At 46.7% G+C, this 13,495-nt stretch overlaps 1 protein-coding gene across 1 annotated transcript in view; it reads left to right on the forward strand.

The window, feature by feature from the left end:
* ANO2 (anoctamin 2) overlaps positions 1-13,495 on the forward strand; it is a 334,097-nt gene that overhangs the window by 272,838 nt on the left and 47,764 nt on the right. The window contains exons 17-19 of the mRNA XM_068970582.1: positions 3,913-4,024; positions 7,230-7,287; positions 7,441-7,541. Of these exons, the coding sequence (XP_068826683.1) occupies positions 3,913-4,024; positions 7,230-7,287; positions 7,441-7,541 (271 nt within the window). The remainder of the gene's footprint in view (positions 1-3,912; positions 4,025-7,229; positions 7,288-7,440; positions 7,542-13,495) is intronic.

Consider the following 13,495-nt stretch of genomic DNA (forward strand, 5'->3'; position numbering starts at 1 on the left):
CAGCAGATGTTTGTGACTTCAGACTATACCTGTGAGGCACAGGGAGTCCAGCCTGGTGCTCTGGGATGACCTAGAGGGGTGCGATGGGGGACAGTGGGAGGGAGGCTCCAGAGGGAGGGGATATATATAAATATATATGCTGTGTGTGCTCAGTTGCTCAGTCGTGTCCGACTCTTTGTGACCCTATGGACTGTGGCCCGCCAGGCTCCATGGGATTCTTCAGGCAAGAATATTGGAGCGGGTTGCCATTTCCTCCTCCAAAGGATCTTCCTGACCCAGGGTTTGAACCCATGTCTCCTGTGTCTCTGATATATGTATACATATATCTGATTTTCTTCCTTGTGCAGAAGAAACTAACACAACATTGTAAAGCAGTGATTCTCCAACAGAAAAAGAGAAGACGTGTCCTAGGGAGCTGACACTTGGGGCTGGACTGCTAGTGCACAGTAGGTCTCCAGTCCCTTTGTCTGGGGCCCCGCTGTCGTCTCCCTGACTCTAAAGGTGGGGCCCTGTATGCTGGAATCTCTCCAGAGCTCCAGGAGTGTCTCAGGAACACCCATCCATAATCTTGCCCTCAAGCAGTGCACTGGCTGCCTGGTTATCCAGCTGGCTGACTTCTGCCGGGGTGATTCCCTCCCCGTGGCATAAACAAGGCAGCAACATCACACAGGAGGCTGGGGCCACCCCCCTTCCCTCCCCCGACAACATAAACATAAACCCGTGCCCACACACAAATGGAGGGAAGGCCAGATGGTTGGGCTGTCAGGAAACACTGCTATTTGCAAAAGCTGGATCTGCCCTGGGGGAGAAGTGGGAAGCGTGCGGCACCTTTGCTTTCTGACTCAGCCTCCATTCCACCCCAGAGTGGTGTGAGGGCTGGAAGTGGCTGAAATTCGCACCTGGAAGTCGCCTCAGTCTGTCTGGTTGCTGCCATGGACCTGTATCTGCTGGATCGCTGGGGACACCCCGTTCGGATGAGTTGCTCTTCCAGACTTCGGATTCCACAGCCGACACCCCCTTGCTCGTCATGCTGTTTCCATATGACGAGGATGGCGCTCCAGGGACTTTTGATTCTGAGCTGGCCCCCTGGGACTCACTTGGGCTTTCATACTAATTATTTTCCAAGGCAGTTTACAGCTGGGTCATTTATACCCATATTTTTTCATGACACAATGCACCAGAGGTTTAACACTTAAAAGAAAGGGAGAAGGGTAAGGGTGCTGCACAGGAATTCGATCTCACGGTCCCTCTTGGTCCTAAAGTCTGCCCTTTGTCCAAAATCCACTCCAGCTGCTGAAATTCAGATGGCCTCCAGTCAACCTGGGGTGGCTTCCTGGGGGAGGTGAGGTTTCAGGAGCCTGTAAAGGTGGAGAGGGGTTGAATTCTGCCTTCTCACACTCTCTCCACGTTGACTCCTCCTCTCGATCCATCTTGTTGTTTAGTTGCTTAGTCATATCTGAACCTTTGTGACCCCATGGCCTATAGCCTGCCAGGCTCCTCTGTCCATGGGATTCTACAGGCAAGAATACTGGAGTGGGCTGCCATGCCCTCCTCCAGGGGATCTGCCCGACCCAAGAATGGAGCCCGCATCTCCTGCTTGGCAGATGGGTTCTTTACCACGGAGCCACCTGGGAAGCAGTTGATGTCTAAAGGCACTTTATTTGAAGTTTTATAAAACACAAGGCTGGGCTATTTTCTCATGGGCTCAGATGGGGACCACTTTGGATTCTATGTCCTCTCAGGGGATGGTGCTCAGTGTTCTGAAGTGCCCTAATTGTCCTGTAGACATCATTCCACCCCGAGGGGACCCTGAAAAACCTGTTCCATCTCACTGTCCCACGCAGGTGAGGCTCCTCATGTTGGCTGTTGAAAGAGACCCATTCTAACATAGACATGACGTTGTAAATCAACTCACTGTACTTCAGTTTTAAAAGAGAGAGACCCAAAGTTGCATGGAGCTCCAGGGCCCCAACTCCCTCCCTCCCCTGGGGATGTGTTGCCTCAGGGGGGCCCCCCTTCTCCAGAAGCCTCAGCAGAGCACCCAGCATGGCCTCATAGCTTCTCTGCCGTGGGCCCCCGGCTGATTTAGTGGACTATCAAGCAGATTTGGATTGTTTATTGGACGTGCCCATTATTTATGATGGCTCACGGCCCTAAAAGCATAGGCACGGGCTGTTTATAGAAATAATCCTAATGAATAATAGCCAGGACCCTGATTTATTAGGATGGAAGAAGGGAGCCACTCATTTTCACTTGGAGCAAAATGCTCTGAAGGGACCAGATTCTCCTTCCAGAGAGCTTGGAGGAAATTCCTGTACAAATTGGGAGATCTGAGTACCAAGAGTTCAAAGGCGATTATAAAAGAAAATCAGAGACACGTGCCTCTCTGAACCTCATCCTTAATCCCCTTCTAGTCACATTTACAAGGTGACTTTTCCAGATTTTCAGATCCTCAGACCTCATTAAGTAATATCACCTGATCACTTTTCAGGTGACATTGGTTTTCATTTTCTTACCCCCCAAATACTTAAAAGTGAGAGACAAGATGTGGTTAAGTTATTATTGAATTGATTGGTTCAGGCTCATGGAGCCAAGGCTCAAATTCCTGTTGAAAATGCCCCCTCCCTCCTTCCCTCCTTCCTTCCCTCCTTTCTTCCTTCCTTGCTTCCTTTTGTTGACTGAAAAAAAAATGTACAGCGTAAAATTTGAGAATTATGTTTTATTCGGTGGACTTTCTGAGGACTTCAGCCCGGGAGGCAGCCTCTCAGATGGCTCTGCGAGATTGCTCTGAAGAGGTGAGGGAGGAGCCAGGATAGATAGGAGATTCTGCAACAAAAACCAGGTAGTCAGAACAGCAAAAGATGACTGTTAGTTAAAGAAAAGCAGATCCTCGAGTTAATGAAGCTAGTGCTTTTCTACGTATGTCTGGGCTCATTGAAATCATCCCTTTTGACGTGCACCTCCGCTACCTGGGGCCAGCACCCTGTGTTCTCCATCCTGAGTCCCCTCAGGGTGCACAGTCTGGGGTGGCGCTAGTCATCACTGACACACATGATGTAGGGTTAGTGCTTTCTCTCTGTCCTTGAAAACCGTGGCCCAGTAATCCCCTTCTCTCTGCCAAGCTCTTTGCCACAGTCTGTGTAGACCCCTCTGAGTTCTCTGCTCAGCTGTCCATGGAGCTCCATGGGTCTCGAGTCTTCTGAAGGCACCAATGAGGTTTCTGCTCAGTGTTTCTCAGGGTCTCCTGGGGACATTGGTTGACTCCCTGCTTGGACCTGATAGAACCCATGGATGCTATGACCCCCGAGCCTGAGACCTCAGACTCAGGTTGTGTTTGTTTCATTTGCTTATCTGATGAGCCTCCGTCATTTGAGTGAATGGACTCCAGACGCCTCAGCCTGCGCCAAGGACATGCAGGGAGGGCTCTCCTGCTAGGGACAGAGGAAGAGAGAAAGAAGAGCAATGCGCTGGTGCCCAAGCCAAGCCTTCAGTGCTTCTTGGCTTCTGCTCACTGCTTAGCAAACCATTCTGTCAGGGGTGTTGCTTCTAGTAAAGTCTTCTAGAAGTGACCGTTGTGCCAGTGAAAGCCGAATTCCTCTTGATGAAGCAGGGGTGGTGGGAGGATACTCTTCTTGCTTAGACCTCTCTTTGAGGAGCACAGTGCGAAATTGTCACTTTCATGGACCAGAAGAGGGAAGTGAAAAGAGACATGTATTGATCCTGTATACTCTTGACCTTCTGTACCTGGTGAACCGCTTGGGACCTCACAGGGGAAGTCAGTTCTAATGTCACAGAGCAATGAATCTCTGGGTTTCTACTCCGGAGGAGTAAATGGACAGATAATGGCTCATGTCACAGGGTGACCACTCTAAGGAGGTGAGAAATCTGATCAGCTTTGATCTTCCCTTTCAGAGGTTCCAAAAACAGAGCAGACATTTGAAGAGCGCCTGATCCTCAAGGCTTTCTTACTGAAGTTTGTCAATGCCTACTCACCCATCTTCTATGTGGCCTTTTTCAAGGGAAGGTGAGTATCTTGGTGCCATATGCAGAAGGGCAGTTGGTCACAAAGACAGTCCTCCACTAGGGTCAGCCTGTCCCCGTTGCTAGTTTACATCTTCAGCCCCATGTCCCACTCCCGTTGCCACCTGACTGCACTAATCATGCTGGATTATCATCTTCAGATTCTGACAACATGGGGAAATCTGCAGTTATTTGGCTCTGGCCCTGAGGGGTTAATCCCAGAGGAATGTGTGTCTCCCAGGTTGAGGACATGGCAGGAGAAAATCGCATGTCCAGCCAGTGATTCTTGGGTCTTGCATTGCAGGTCTGATGCCATCTACCCAGGTCAATGTGGACTTCATAGATTAGGATACAGCCTCCCACAAGACTGCCCTCACTTCAAACACTGCTGCAAGCTCTGGGACTCTCAGGTCACTGATGGTGACCCAGCCAGTCTGGGTCACCAGACCCAACTGGTGACCCCAGTTGGGTCAGTTGGGCAGACCCAACTGGCTATAACCACTGACCCCTAGGTTTTGATAATTCACCAGAGCAGCGAATAGTGCTTGGGATGTGCTGTCCCTAAAGTTACAGTGTTATTACAGCAAAGGGTTACAAGTCTGAACTGGCAAATGGGAGACACATAAGGCAAGGTCTAGGAGCAGCTTGGAAAGAAGCTTGCATGTCCTCAGGATGTCGGCTTCCTGGCACATCAACGTGCACCACCAACCGCTCATCCAGGCTTCAGTGTCCAGAGTTTTTATTGGGGTCCCATTATCCAGGCATCATTGAATGAATCATGGCTTATGTAATTGAACTTAGTCTCTGGTCCCTCTCTCCCACCTGAGGTCAGGCTGCCTTTACTTGGCTCAAAGCCCCACTCATTAATCATGTGGTTGGTCTTTCTAGCATTGGCCTCCGTGATCCTGAATGAATGGATAAGGAGTTGTGGTACATATATACAGTGGAACAATAGTCGTAAAAAGGAACAAAATTAGATCCGTTGTAGTGATGTGGATGAGCCCAGAGTCTGTCATACAGAGTGAAATTAAGTCAGAAAGAGAAAAACAAATATCATATATTAATGCATATGTATGGAATCTAGAAAAATGGTACAGATCTTATTTGCAGGTCAGGAATAGAGATGCAGATATAGAGAAAGGACTGTGGACACGATGGGGGAAGGAGAGGGTGGGGCAGGAATTGAGAGAGTAGCTTTGACATATATACACTATCATGTGTAAAATATATTTTAATAGTTAGTGAGAAGACGCTGTGTAATACAGGGAGCTTGGCTCAGTGCTCTGTGATGACCTAGAGGGGTGGGATGGTGGGGTGGGGATGGGAGGAAGGCTCAAAAGGGAGGGGATATGTATACATATAACTGGTTCATGTTGTTGTACAGCAGAAACTAACACAACATTGTAAAGCAATTATACCCCAATTTAAAAAATCTTAAAAAAAAGAGAAAAAGAATTACTTCATTAGCATAAACTTAGGTCTAGTCCCAGGGGCCCACCCTGAATAACAAATTTCCTATCAGGAAATTCCAAGGATTTAGAGATCCTTCCCAGGGACCAAGGACAATGACCAGTCATATACTTTATTATACAATAGTCCTGGGTATAAATCACTTCTGATAAGTATCATTTGTGGTTAGATCAGCTAGGTACCTCCAAGCTTTCCCCTTAGACAGCAGCTAAATCAGGAAGCTTCCTAAGAACTGAGAGCTCATCAAGCAGGCAGTGATAGCAAGACTGTCATCATCCACACTTTATAATTCCCTATAAATGTGTTTGTGACCCAAATCACTACTCCTTCTCAGGACCTCTGCACTTGAGGCTCATGAAATTATAGTAGCAGAGAGGTTCTCCATATTAATGATTATATACTTCTTTGGTGATTTATGTCTAGATTTAATAAAAATAGAAACTTGCATACATACGATATTCCAGGAAAAAAAAATCGTAGGGCTCTGACCCTTAGATAAACTTGTAGTGTACTGAGAGAGAGAGTCTTGGCAGCAGCACACTGCAGTCTGCAGTAAGTGCTGTAAGAAAAAGTGGAAAGAAAGTGTTAGGGGAATACTCAATTATGAACAGAGACAGGAAGACTGCACCAAGAGGGGAAGTCAAGCTGAGCCTCCAATAGATGAGCAAGATTTCAGGAGATGGGTGAGCGGATAACATTTCAAGAAAGTAGGATTCTTCTATTGGCCTCTCTGGTTCCATGGTTGGCTGGTACCTCTCCACCTCCTTGCTCAATCTTCTTATTCCCTAATAAATTAAACCCTTAGATCTTAGAAGAGGAATGAGACAGGCTTTTTCCATTCCTTTGAGTATTTTCAGTAAGAAGTCTGAATTTTTCGTTTCTGGGCCCAAGAATCTCCACTTGCAGTTTTAGTCCATCTTGGCCTTCATTTCCTGGGAAATCAGAAGCCCTTGTGGAGGAATTGCAGTCAGAACTCAATTCTTTTTTTAAAAATGCATTTTATTTTGTATTGGAGTATAGTTGATTAATGAGCAATGTTGTGATGGTTTCAGGTGAACAGCGAAGGGACTCAGCCATACATATGCATGTATCCATTCTCCCTCAAATGCCCCTCCCCTCCAGACTGCCACATAACACCGAGCAGAGTTCCCTGTGCTCTACAATATGTTCCTGTGATCATCCATTTAAAATACAGCAGTGTGTACATGTCCATCCCAATGGATAGTTAGTTATAGAAATCAGTTCTTGACACAAGTTGAGGGAGGAAGTTGCAGGACGGAACATGTAAAGACAAAGAGGGCATGGAAGCCCACTTGGCTGGGAAATCCCTTGAACAGAGGAACCTGGTGGACCGTGGTCCACACGGTCACAGAGAGTTGGGCACAACTGAAGCAACTTAGCACGCATGCACCTGCTAAGACAATCCAAACGTCGTTGTGTTTAGGCTCTGAAATGATCACACACACACACACACACACACACACACACACACACACGACTGCCTCAACTCCACACCACACCTGGCCTCAACCCCTCTGCCCTGGGATGTGTCCGAGTCAAAGGTGGGTGACTGCTAGCTGATAACTGGTGTGAACTCCTTCCCAGAGAAGTAGCATCACCCTGGCCAGTTCTTCCTAGGAGGACGTTGGGCAGTGACTGGTCCACTGGGGAGACACACCCTTGGGCAGCCCTGACTTCCTCTCTCTTTGCCTAACTTTTCCCACACTTCTCCCTCCCAGGTTTGTCGGTAGACCCGGAAGCTATGTTTATGTGTTTGACGGTTACCGCATGGAAGAGGCAAGTATAGCCCCTGGTTTTTCCTGCCTCACTGGTGGCTCGTAGGTGCCCCTCCCGCCCCGGCCCCACCCATGCTTATACCCGCACTGCAGCTTGGCTTAGCTCATGCCCTTGCCTGTCTGATGTCCCTTCTTGCGTCTTCTCATCCTGCAGTGCGCCCCTGGGGGCTGCCTCATGGAGCTGTGCATCCAACTCAGCATCATCATGTTGGGAAAGCAGCTGATCCAGAACAACATCTTTGAGATCGGAGTCCCGTGAGTAGTGAGCTCTGCTCACCCCTCTCCTGGCTGCCAGGGCCGAGCCTGGCAGAGTCAGACTTCCAGAAAGATCTCAGGGCCTCTGCTCTTCTAAGATAGGGTGGCTGCTCGCTCCTCTGTCCGTGCATGCTCAGTCGCTCTGTTGCGTCCAACTTCTTTACAAGCCCATGGACTGTAGCCCCGCCAGTCTCCTCTGTCCATGGGATTTCCCAGGCAAGAGTACTGGAGCGGGTTGCCATTTTTTACTCCAGGGGATCTTCATGACCCAAGGTTAGAACCCATGTCTCTTGCGTCTCCTGCATTGGCAGGTGGATTCTTTACCACTGAGTCGCCTAGGAAGCACTCCTCTATCCATTCTCCAATAGCTTCCCCGTGACGTAGTATCCCTCCTGCATGTTTTGTTTGCCAGTCTGATTCTGATTTGGGATGTTGGAGGCTCAGCAGGATTAAGCGCTTGCTTCCCTGATGACTCAGTGGTAAAGAATCTGCCTGCAATGCAGGAGACGTGGATTCAATCCCTGGACTGGAAAGATCCCCTGGAAAAGGAAACCCATTCCAGAATCCCATGGACAGAGGAGCCTGACTGGCTACAGTCCATGGGATCGTAAAGAGTTGAACATGACTGAGCGACTAAACAACAACAATTAGTACCCATAACAGTGACGGAGCTGAGAGTCACATATCTCTGACTTCAAAGTCCATCATGCTTTTAATGCTGTATCCTCCCAGTGAGAAAGTAAAAGAGCCTTTCAGTATGGTAGATGGTACTTCCTGGTGGTCCAGTGATTAAGAGTCTATGCTTCCACTGCAGGAGGCTCAGATTCAATCCCTGGTTGGGGAACTGAGTTCACCCAAATTAAAAAGAACTATAGTAGATGGGTGAATATGAAAGACTGAACCCCAATGTAATGATTTAGAAAAAATCTCTAAGGAACTGTGGCACACATGTTCTTAAGAGGGGAAGGATGCATAGCTGGTGAAACTCAGGCTGGATTTTCCTTTGGATTCTCTCTCTTCCCCTCCCACACGGTTTTATACAGATTTCATACAAGTCCTTCTTTCGTTAGGTTTTGCATTGAGATAGTCATGAAAATAAACACAGACACATAGCCACTGGATGCAACAGGTGAAGACCTACCTTCAGGCAGAGAAAATGTGGCTCTCTCTGCTTTTTGTTTTTATGGCTTTTTTTTTTTTAAAGTCATAAAGAAATCTCTTTCAGGGGATATTTTCAGCTAGCCTGGCATCAGAGAGCCAGGGAATGACAGAGAAAATTGGGGTAACTCTTATAGGCTGAGCCAGTACTGTTTAGGAGGACTGGACAGACAGTTTGTACCAGACTTGGAGTTCTTTGCAAACCTGCAAGATTTTATCCATTCTGGGATGCATTCGCCAGACAGTCCCCATAAGGTTAAGTGAAGATACCGCTACTTACTCTGTCTCCCTCTTTGATAGTTACTCTGCATATTATTTGAATGGTTCTGAGAAGTCCTGCAGTAAAGAAACTGGTTTAATCCCTTTCTTTCCAGCTATATTTGTTCATGTCATTGAGCTGGGGTCTCAGTGGCAGACCTTGGAGTCCACTCTGACTAGTATAAGCAGCAAAAGAATTTGAGAACAATATGAACAGAGTATGATTTGAGGGATAGAGAGCCAGGCTCTGAGCTACAGGACCAGGAACAACACTGTCCACACTGCAGGAGGGCTTGCAGGGAATGCTACTGCCTCCGTCTCTCAGCTCAGATGGCTCAGAGTGAAAAATGAGAATTGGATATCACAGAGCTAAACCCACAAAAACTACAGTCTGAGCCTTCCCAGCTGTCTTCATCAGCTTGAGTTGCTGTAACAAAATAACACTGACTGGCTGGCTTAGTGCAGACATTTATTTCTCAGAGCCCTGGAGGCCATGAAGTTCAAGATTAAGGTGCCTGCAAGTTTGGTTCTGATGAGGACTGCCACCCCATGTAAGCTCATGTGACCCATTCTCTGTATGTATATGGAGAGAAAGAGAGCTCTGGCACCTTCTTCTTAGAATATAAGGGCACTAATCCCATCACGGGACCCCACCCTCATGGCCTAATCTAAAGTAAGTGAAAGTGTTAGCTGCTGTTAGTTAGACGTGCCTGTCTCTTTGTGATCTCATGGACTGCAGTCCACCAGGCTCCTCTGTCCATGGGATTCTCCAGACAAGAATACTGGAGTAACCATTCCATTCTCCAGGGGATCTTCCCGACCCAGGGATTGAACCCAGGTCTCCTGCACTTCAGGCAGATTCTTCACTGCCTGAGCCACCAGGGAAGCTCCATCTAAACTGAATTAACTCTCAAAGGCCCCACCTCCTAATACCATCACATTGCCAGTTATGACTTCATCATATGGATTCTGGAGGGGACACAGTCAGTCTGTAACACAAGCCTCTTGGTTTAACCTATACACAAAATGTTTGAGACTTCCCTGGTGGTCGAATGGCTGGGACTCCATGCTTCCAATGCAGGGGGCCTGGCTTTGATCCCTGGTCAGAGAACTAGATCTTGCATGCTGCAACTAAAACCCAGCGCAGCCAAATAAATATTTTAAAAAGAAGATCTACGGTCTTAAAAAAAAATTTGTATGCAATAAAAATATATATGCAATGGTCCTTATCTTCTCAGAGATGAGTGTTTTTAGTTTGGGAGGCAGAATAGACTGTGTGTGACTGGGTGTTCTCTCTGTGGTTTGTCAGAATTTAGACAAGTGAAGGCCAGGCATTTCAGAGCCGTCAAGGAAGGCTTCATAAGCAGGCAACTGTGTCTATGTCTTGAAAGAAGGCTGTCACTGTCATATGTAACCAGTTGGTCTGCCATTTAAAGAAACAGTTTCCCCTGGGTGTGGATATCTTCTCTAAACAAACAACATACAGATTTATCAGAACACTTCCTAACTCGCATGTGGCTTAAAGGAGAAGTTGTGGTGGTCCCATGATGGGACCTGGGGCATGCCAGGGTCGTGGAAGGAGCCCAGAACCTCTCTCAGTCTGCTTAAGGGTCGCTGAGGCCTAGGTTCCTTCAGCTGATGGGGACAATTAGCAAATATATATGTTCCAACTCCTTTCTCCAGGAAAAGCAATCCAATAGGAGCAGTGACGTCCTGAAAGGTTCCCAGAGGAAGCTATTCTTTGGTCTTTCTCAGAAACACAGAGAGCTAAAATTATAATGGAGAAAACCAAAGTTGTCTGGAAAGAAAACCCTTTTTAATGAGAATCCTGCATATTCGCTCAGAACACTTTGCCATCCCAGTGCTCAGAATGGGTCTCACCATCACCCACCATCAGTCAGGCTGTTTTCTGTCCCCACACTGGGACAGCCTCAGGGGGCACTTGGGCAGGTGATCTTTCTTGGAGGAGATGGAGGAGAATGTTGACTGGCATCTCTGTCTGCTTCAGCCAGCCTCTGGTCCTCAGTCAGGAAATCATCAGTCTTGAGAAGCTCAGCCCTCTGAAATGATGCCTGGGTCTCAGCTTTCTGAGTCATTCCGTGATAGTCATCAAGTAACGCTGGTGGGACACATGGTGTCTGTGGTCTAGGAGCTTAGCATCTCAGAGAGGACACATTTGTTATGGACCAACATCCAGGACATAGACAGACTGGAAAAAGATGTGTCCCTTTGAAGCTGTGAGACCAGCCCGTCCACCACTGCTACCCTCCAGACATCTGGGGAAAACACCTGTCTTTCCAGTACATTGGATGGAATTAGATACAGCTTGTGGGTGTGAGTTGCCCGTTTTTTCTTTCCTGGGCATCTGTTCTACCACTTAGCCCATCCGCTATGCATCCAGAAGTCTTTTTAGAGTGTAAGAGAGGAAAGAAATCAGGCATGTATTTGGGCAGTGTGTTGGATGATCCCCAACCATCAGTTCCATCAGCTCCATGACAGATGAAACCTACACATGGCTGTTTTCCTTGCAGACTAAATTTTCTTCCTTATGCTTGATGCGTGTTTAATATGCCACCCTTTAATTGGTGGCATTTGCATGGCAATTCATAGAGCTGTGAGCAAGTCACTTCCTATGTCTCACTGTCCTCATCTCTTGATGCAAAGGATTTGACAATTCATAACATAATATATATTTAGTATGTTCAGTTCAGTTCAGTCGCTCAGTCGTGTCCCACTCTTTGCAACCCCATGAATCGCAGCACGCCAGGCCTCCCTGTCCATCACCATCTCCCAGAGTTCAGTCAGACTCACGTCCATCGAGTCCGTGATGCCATCCAGCCATCTCATCCTCGGTCGTCCCCTTCTCCTCCTGCCCTCAGTCCCTCCCAGCATCAGAGTGTTTTCCAATGAGTCAGCTCTTCGCATGAGGTGACCAAAGTACTGGAGCTTCAGCTTTAGCATCATTCCTTCCAAACTATGTAATAATGTAATAATCTCTAAGGTATTGTCATTTCAGCTCTAGCATTCTATGAACCTCTCCTCTAGTCAATGAAACTGGTCACTGCTGATTCCAAGACAAGCCACTTCTATTTCAGAAGATTTTTTCCTCATTTTAGTTCTTTTTTATTATTATTATTTTCTAATTTTAGTTCTTAGTATGTTGTTGTTCAGTCCCTAAGTTGTGTCTGACTGTTTGTGACCCCATGGGCTGCAGCACACCAGGCTCCTCTTCCTTCACTATCTCCAGAATTGCTCAGATTCATGTCCATTGAGCTGGTGATGCTATCTAATCATCTTTAGTATGTTAATGGACACATATAGCCTAATCAGGTAGTTGAATTCAGCAATGTAGAGCAAAAGTTCTTCCACCAAGCCTTACAGTCTATTATCTTCAAAGTGAAAGTAAAAGTAGCTCAGTTGTGTCTGACTGTGCGACCCCAAGGACTGTAGTCCATGGAATTCTCCATGCCAGAATACTGGAGTGGGTGGCCTTTGCCTTCTCCAGGGGCTCTTCCCAACCCAGAGATCAAATGCAGGTCTCCTGCATTGCAGGCGATTCTTTACCAGCTGAGCCACAAGGGAAGCAAAGTTCTCAGTAATTCTACAGACTGTGATTTGAATTTGTTCACCTGCAATCACCATGATTTTGGTTAATAGGTCTTCCATGCTCTACTCAGAGCCCACTCTCAGTGGATTAGACTCATCCAACCCAAAGTTCATGCACCTGGCACCATCCTTATTTATGACAGAGTTGAGAAACATAAGGTAAGCAAGAGAAAATGGGGGTCTTTACTAGGCAAAAGAGAAGTGACAGTTGAGCCTGATGATGAGGAAGGAATATTATAAATTATAAAAACTGGGTCTTAATGGTCTTTAATTCTTTGATGGAGGCAGTGCATCTCTGTAGGATAGGGATTTTTGTCAACAGATCTGGTTTTAAATCTAGGCATTACAAAATACTCACTGTAAAACCTTGGGGAAGTTATTCTAGAAAGATACATGGTTATGTAAAAATATATCATGCTTATATACTCAGCTTTCTAGAAAAGAGGAATCATGGGCAGCTGAGAAAGGGAGAGCCATTCTTGGGCGTTACAGACAGCCAAGGTATTCTGTCGCTGGCTTTTGTGTTTACAAGTGATGCTGTCTGAGTGTTTCAAGTCCAGGGAAGAGACCTTGTCAGGACTCAGGATGACTTTCTTCTCTTCTATTCTGGGACCAAAGACTTGTGGCTTGTGGTGGCTCTTAGGTACCTTCAGATACCTGCCTCTAATTTTTTTTTTTTTGGGTCCCTTCAGGGAGATAAATATTAATCTTAGAGGCTAGACTTGATTGTTAAAAAACAAAAGCAAGTCTGAGGAGTTAAGTAGGTGATCATACTGAATAAGAATATTTGGTAAAATATACACGTAAGATTGATCATCTTTTACATTCATTGTCTACTTCTGAAAGCAATCTTCGAGATTTATCCAAAGAAAAATTTAAAATGTTAAAGACTATCGAACTGGCCTTTGTTAGTAAGCCAGGTACTTGGCTCT

This window comes from Capricornis sumatraensis, chromosome 4 (assembly GCF_032405125.1).
Source record: "Capricornis sumatraensis isolate serow.1 chromosome 4, serow.2, whole genome shotgun sequence".
Lineage (NCBI taxonomy): Eukaryota > Metazoa > Chordata > Mammalia > Artiodactyla > Bovidae > Capricornis > Capricornis sumatraensis.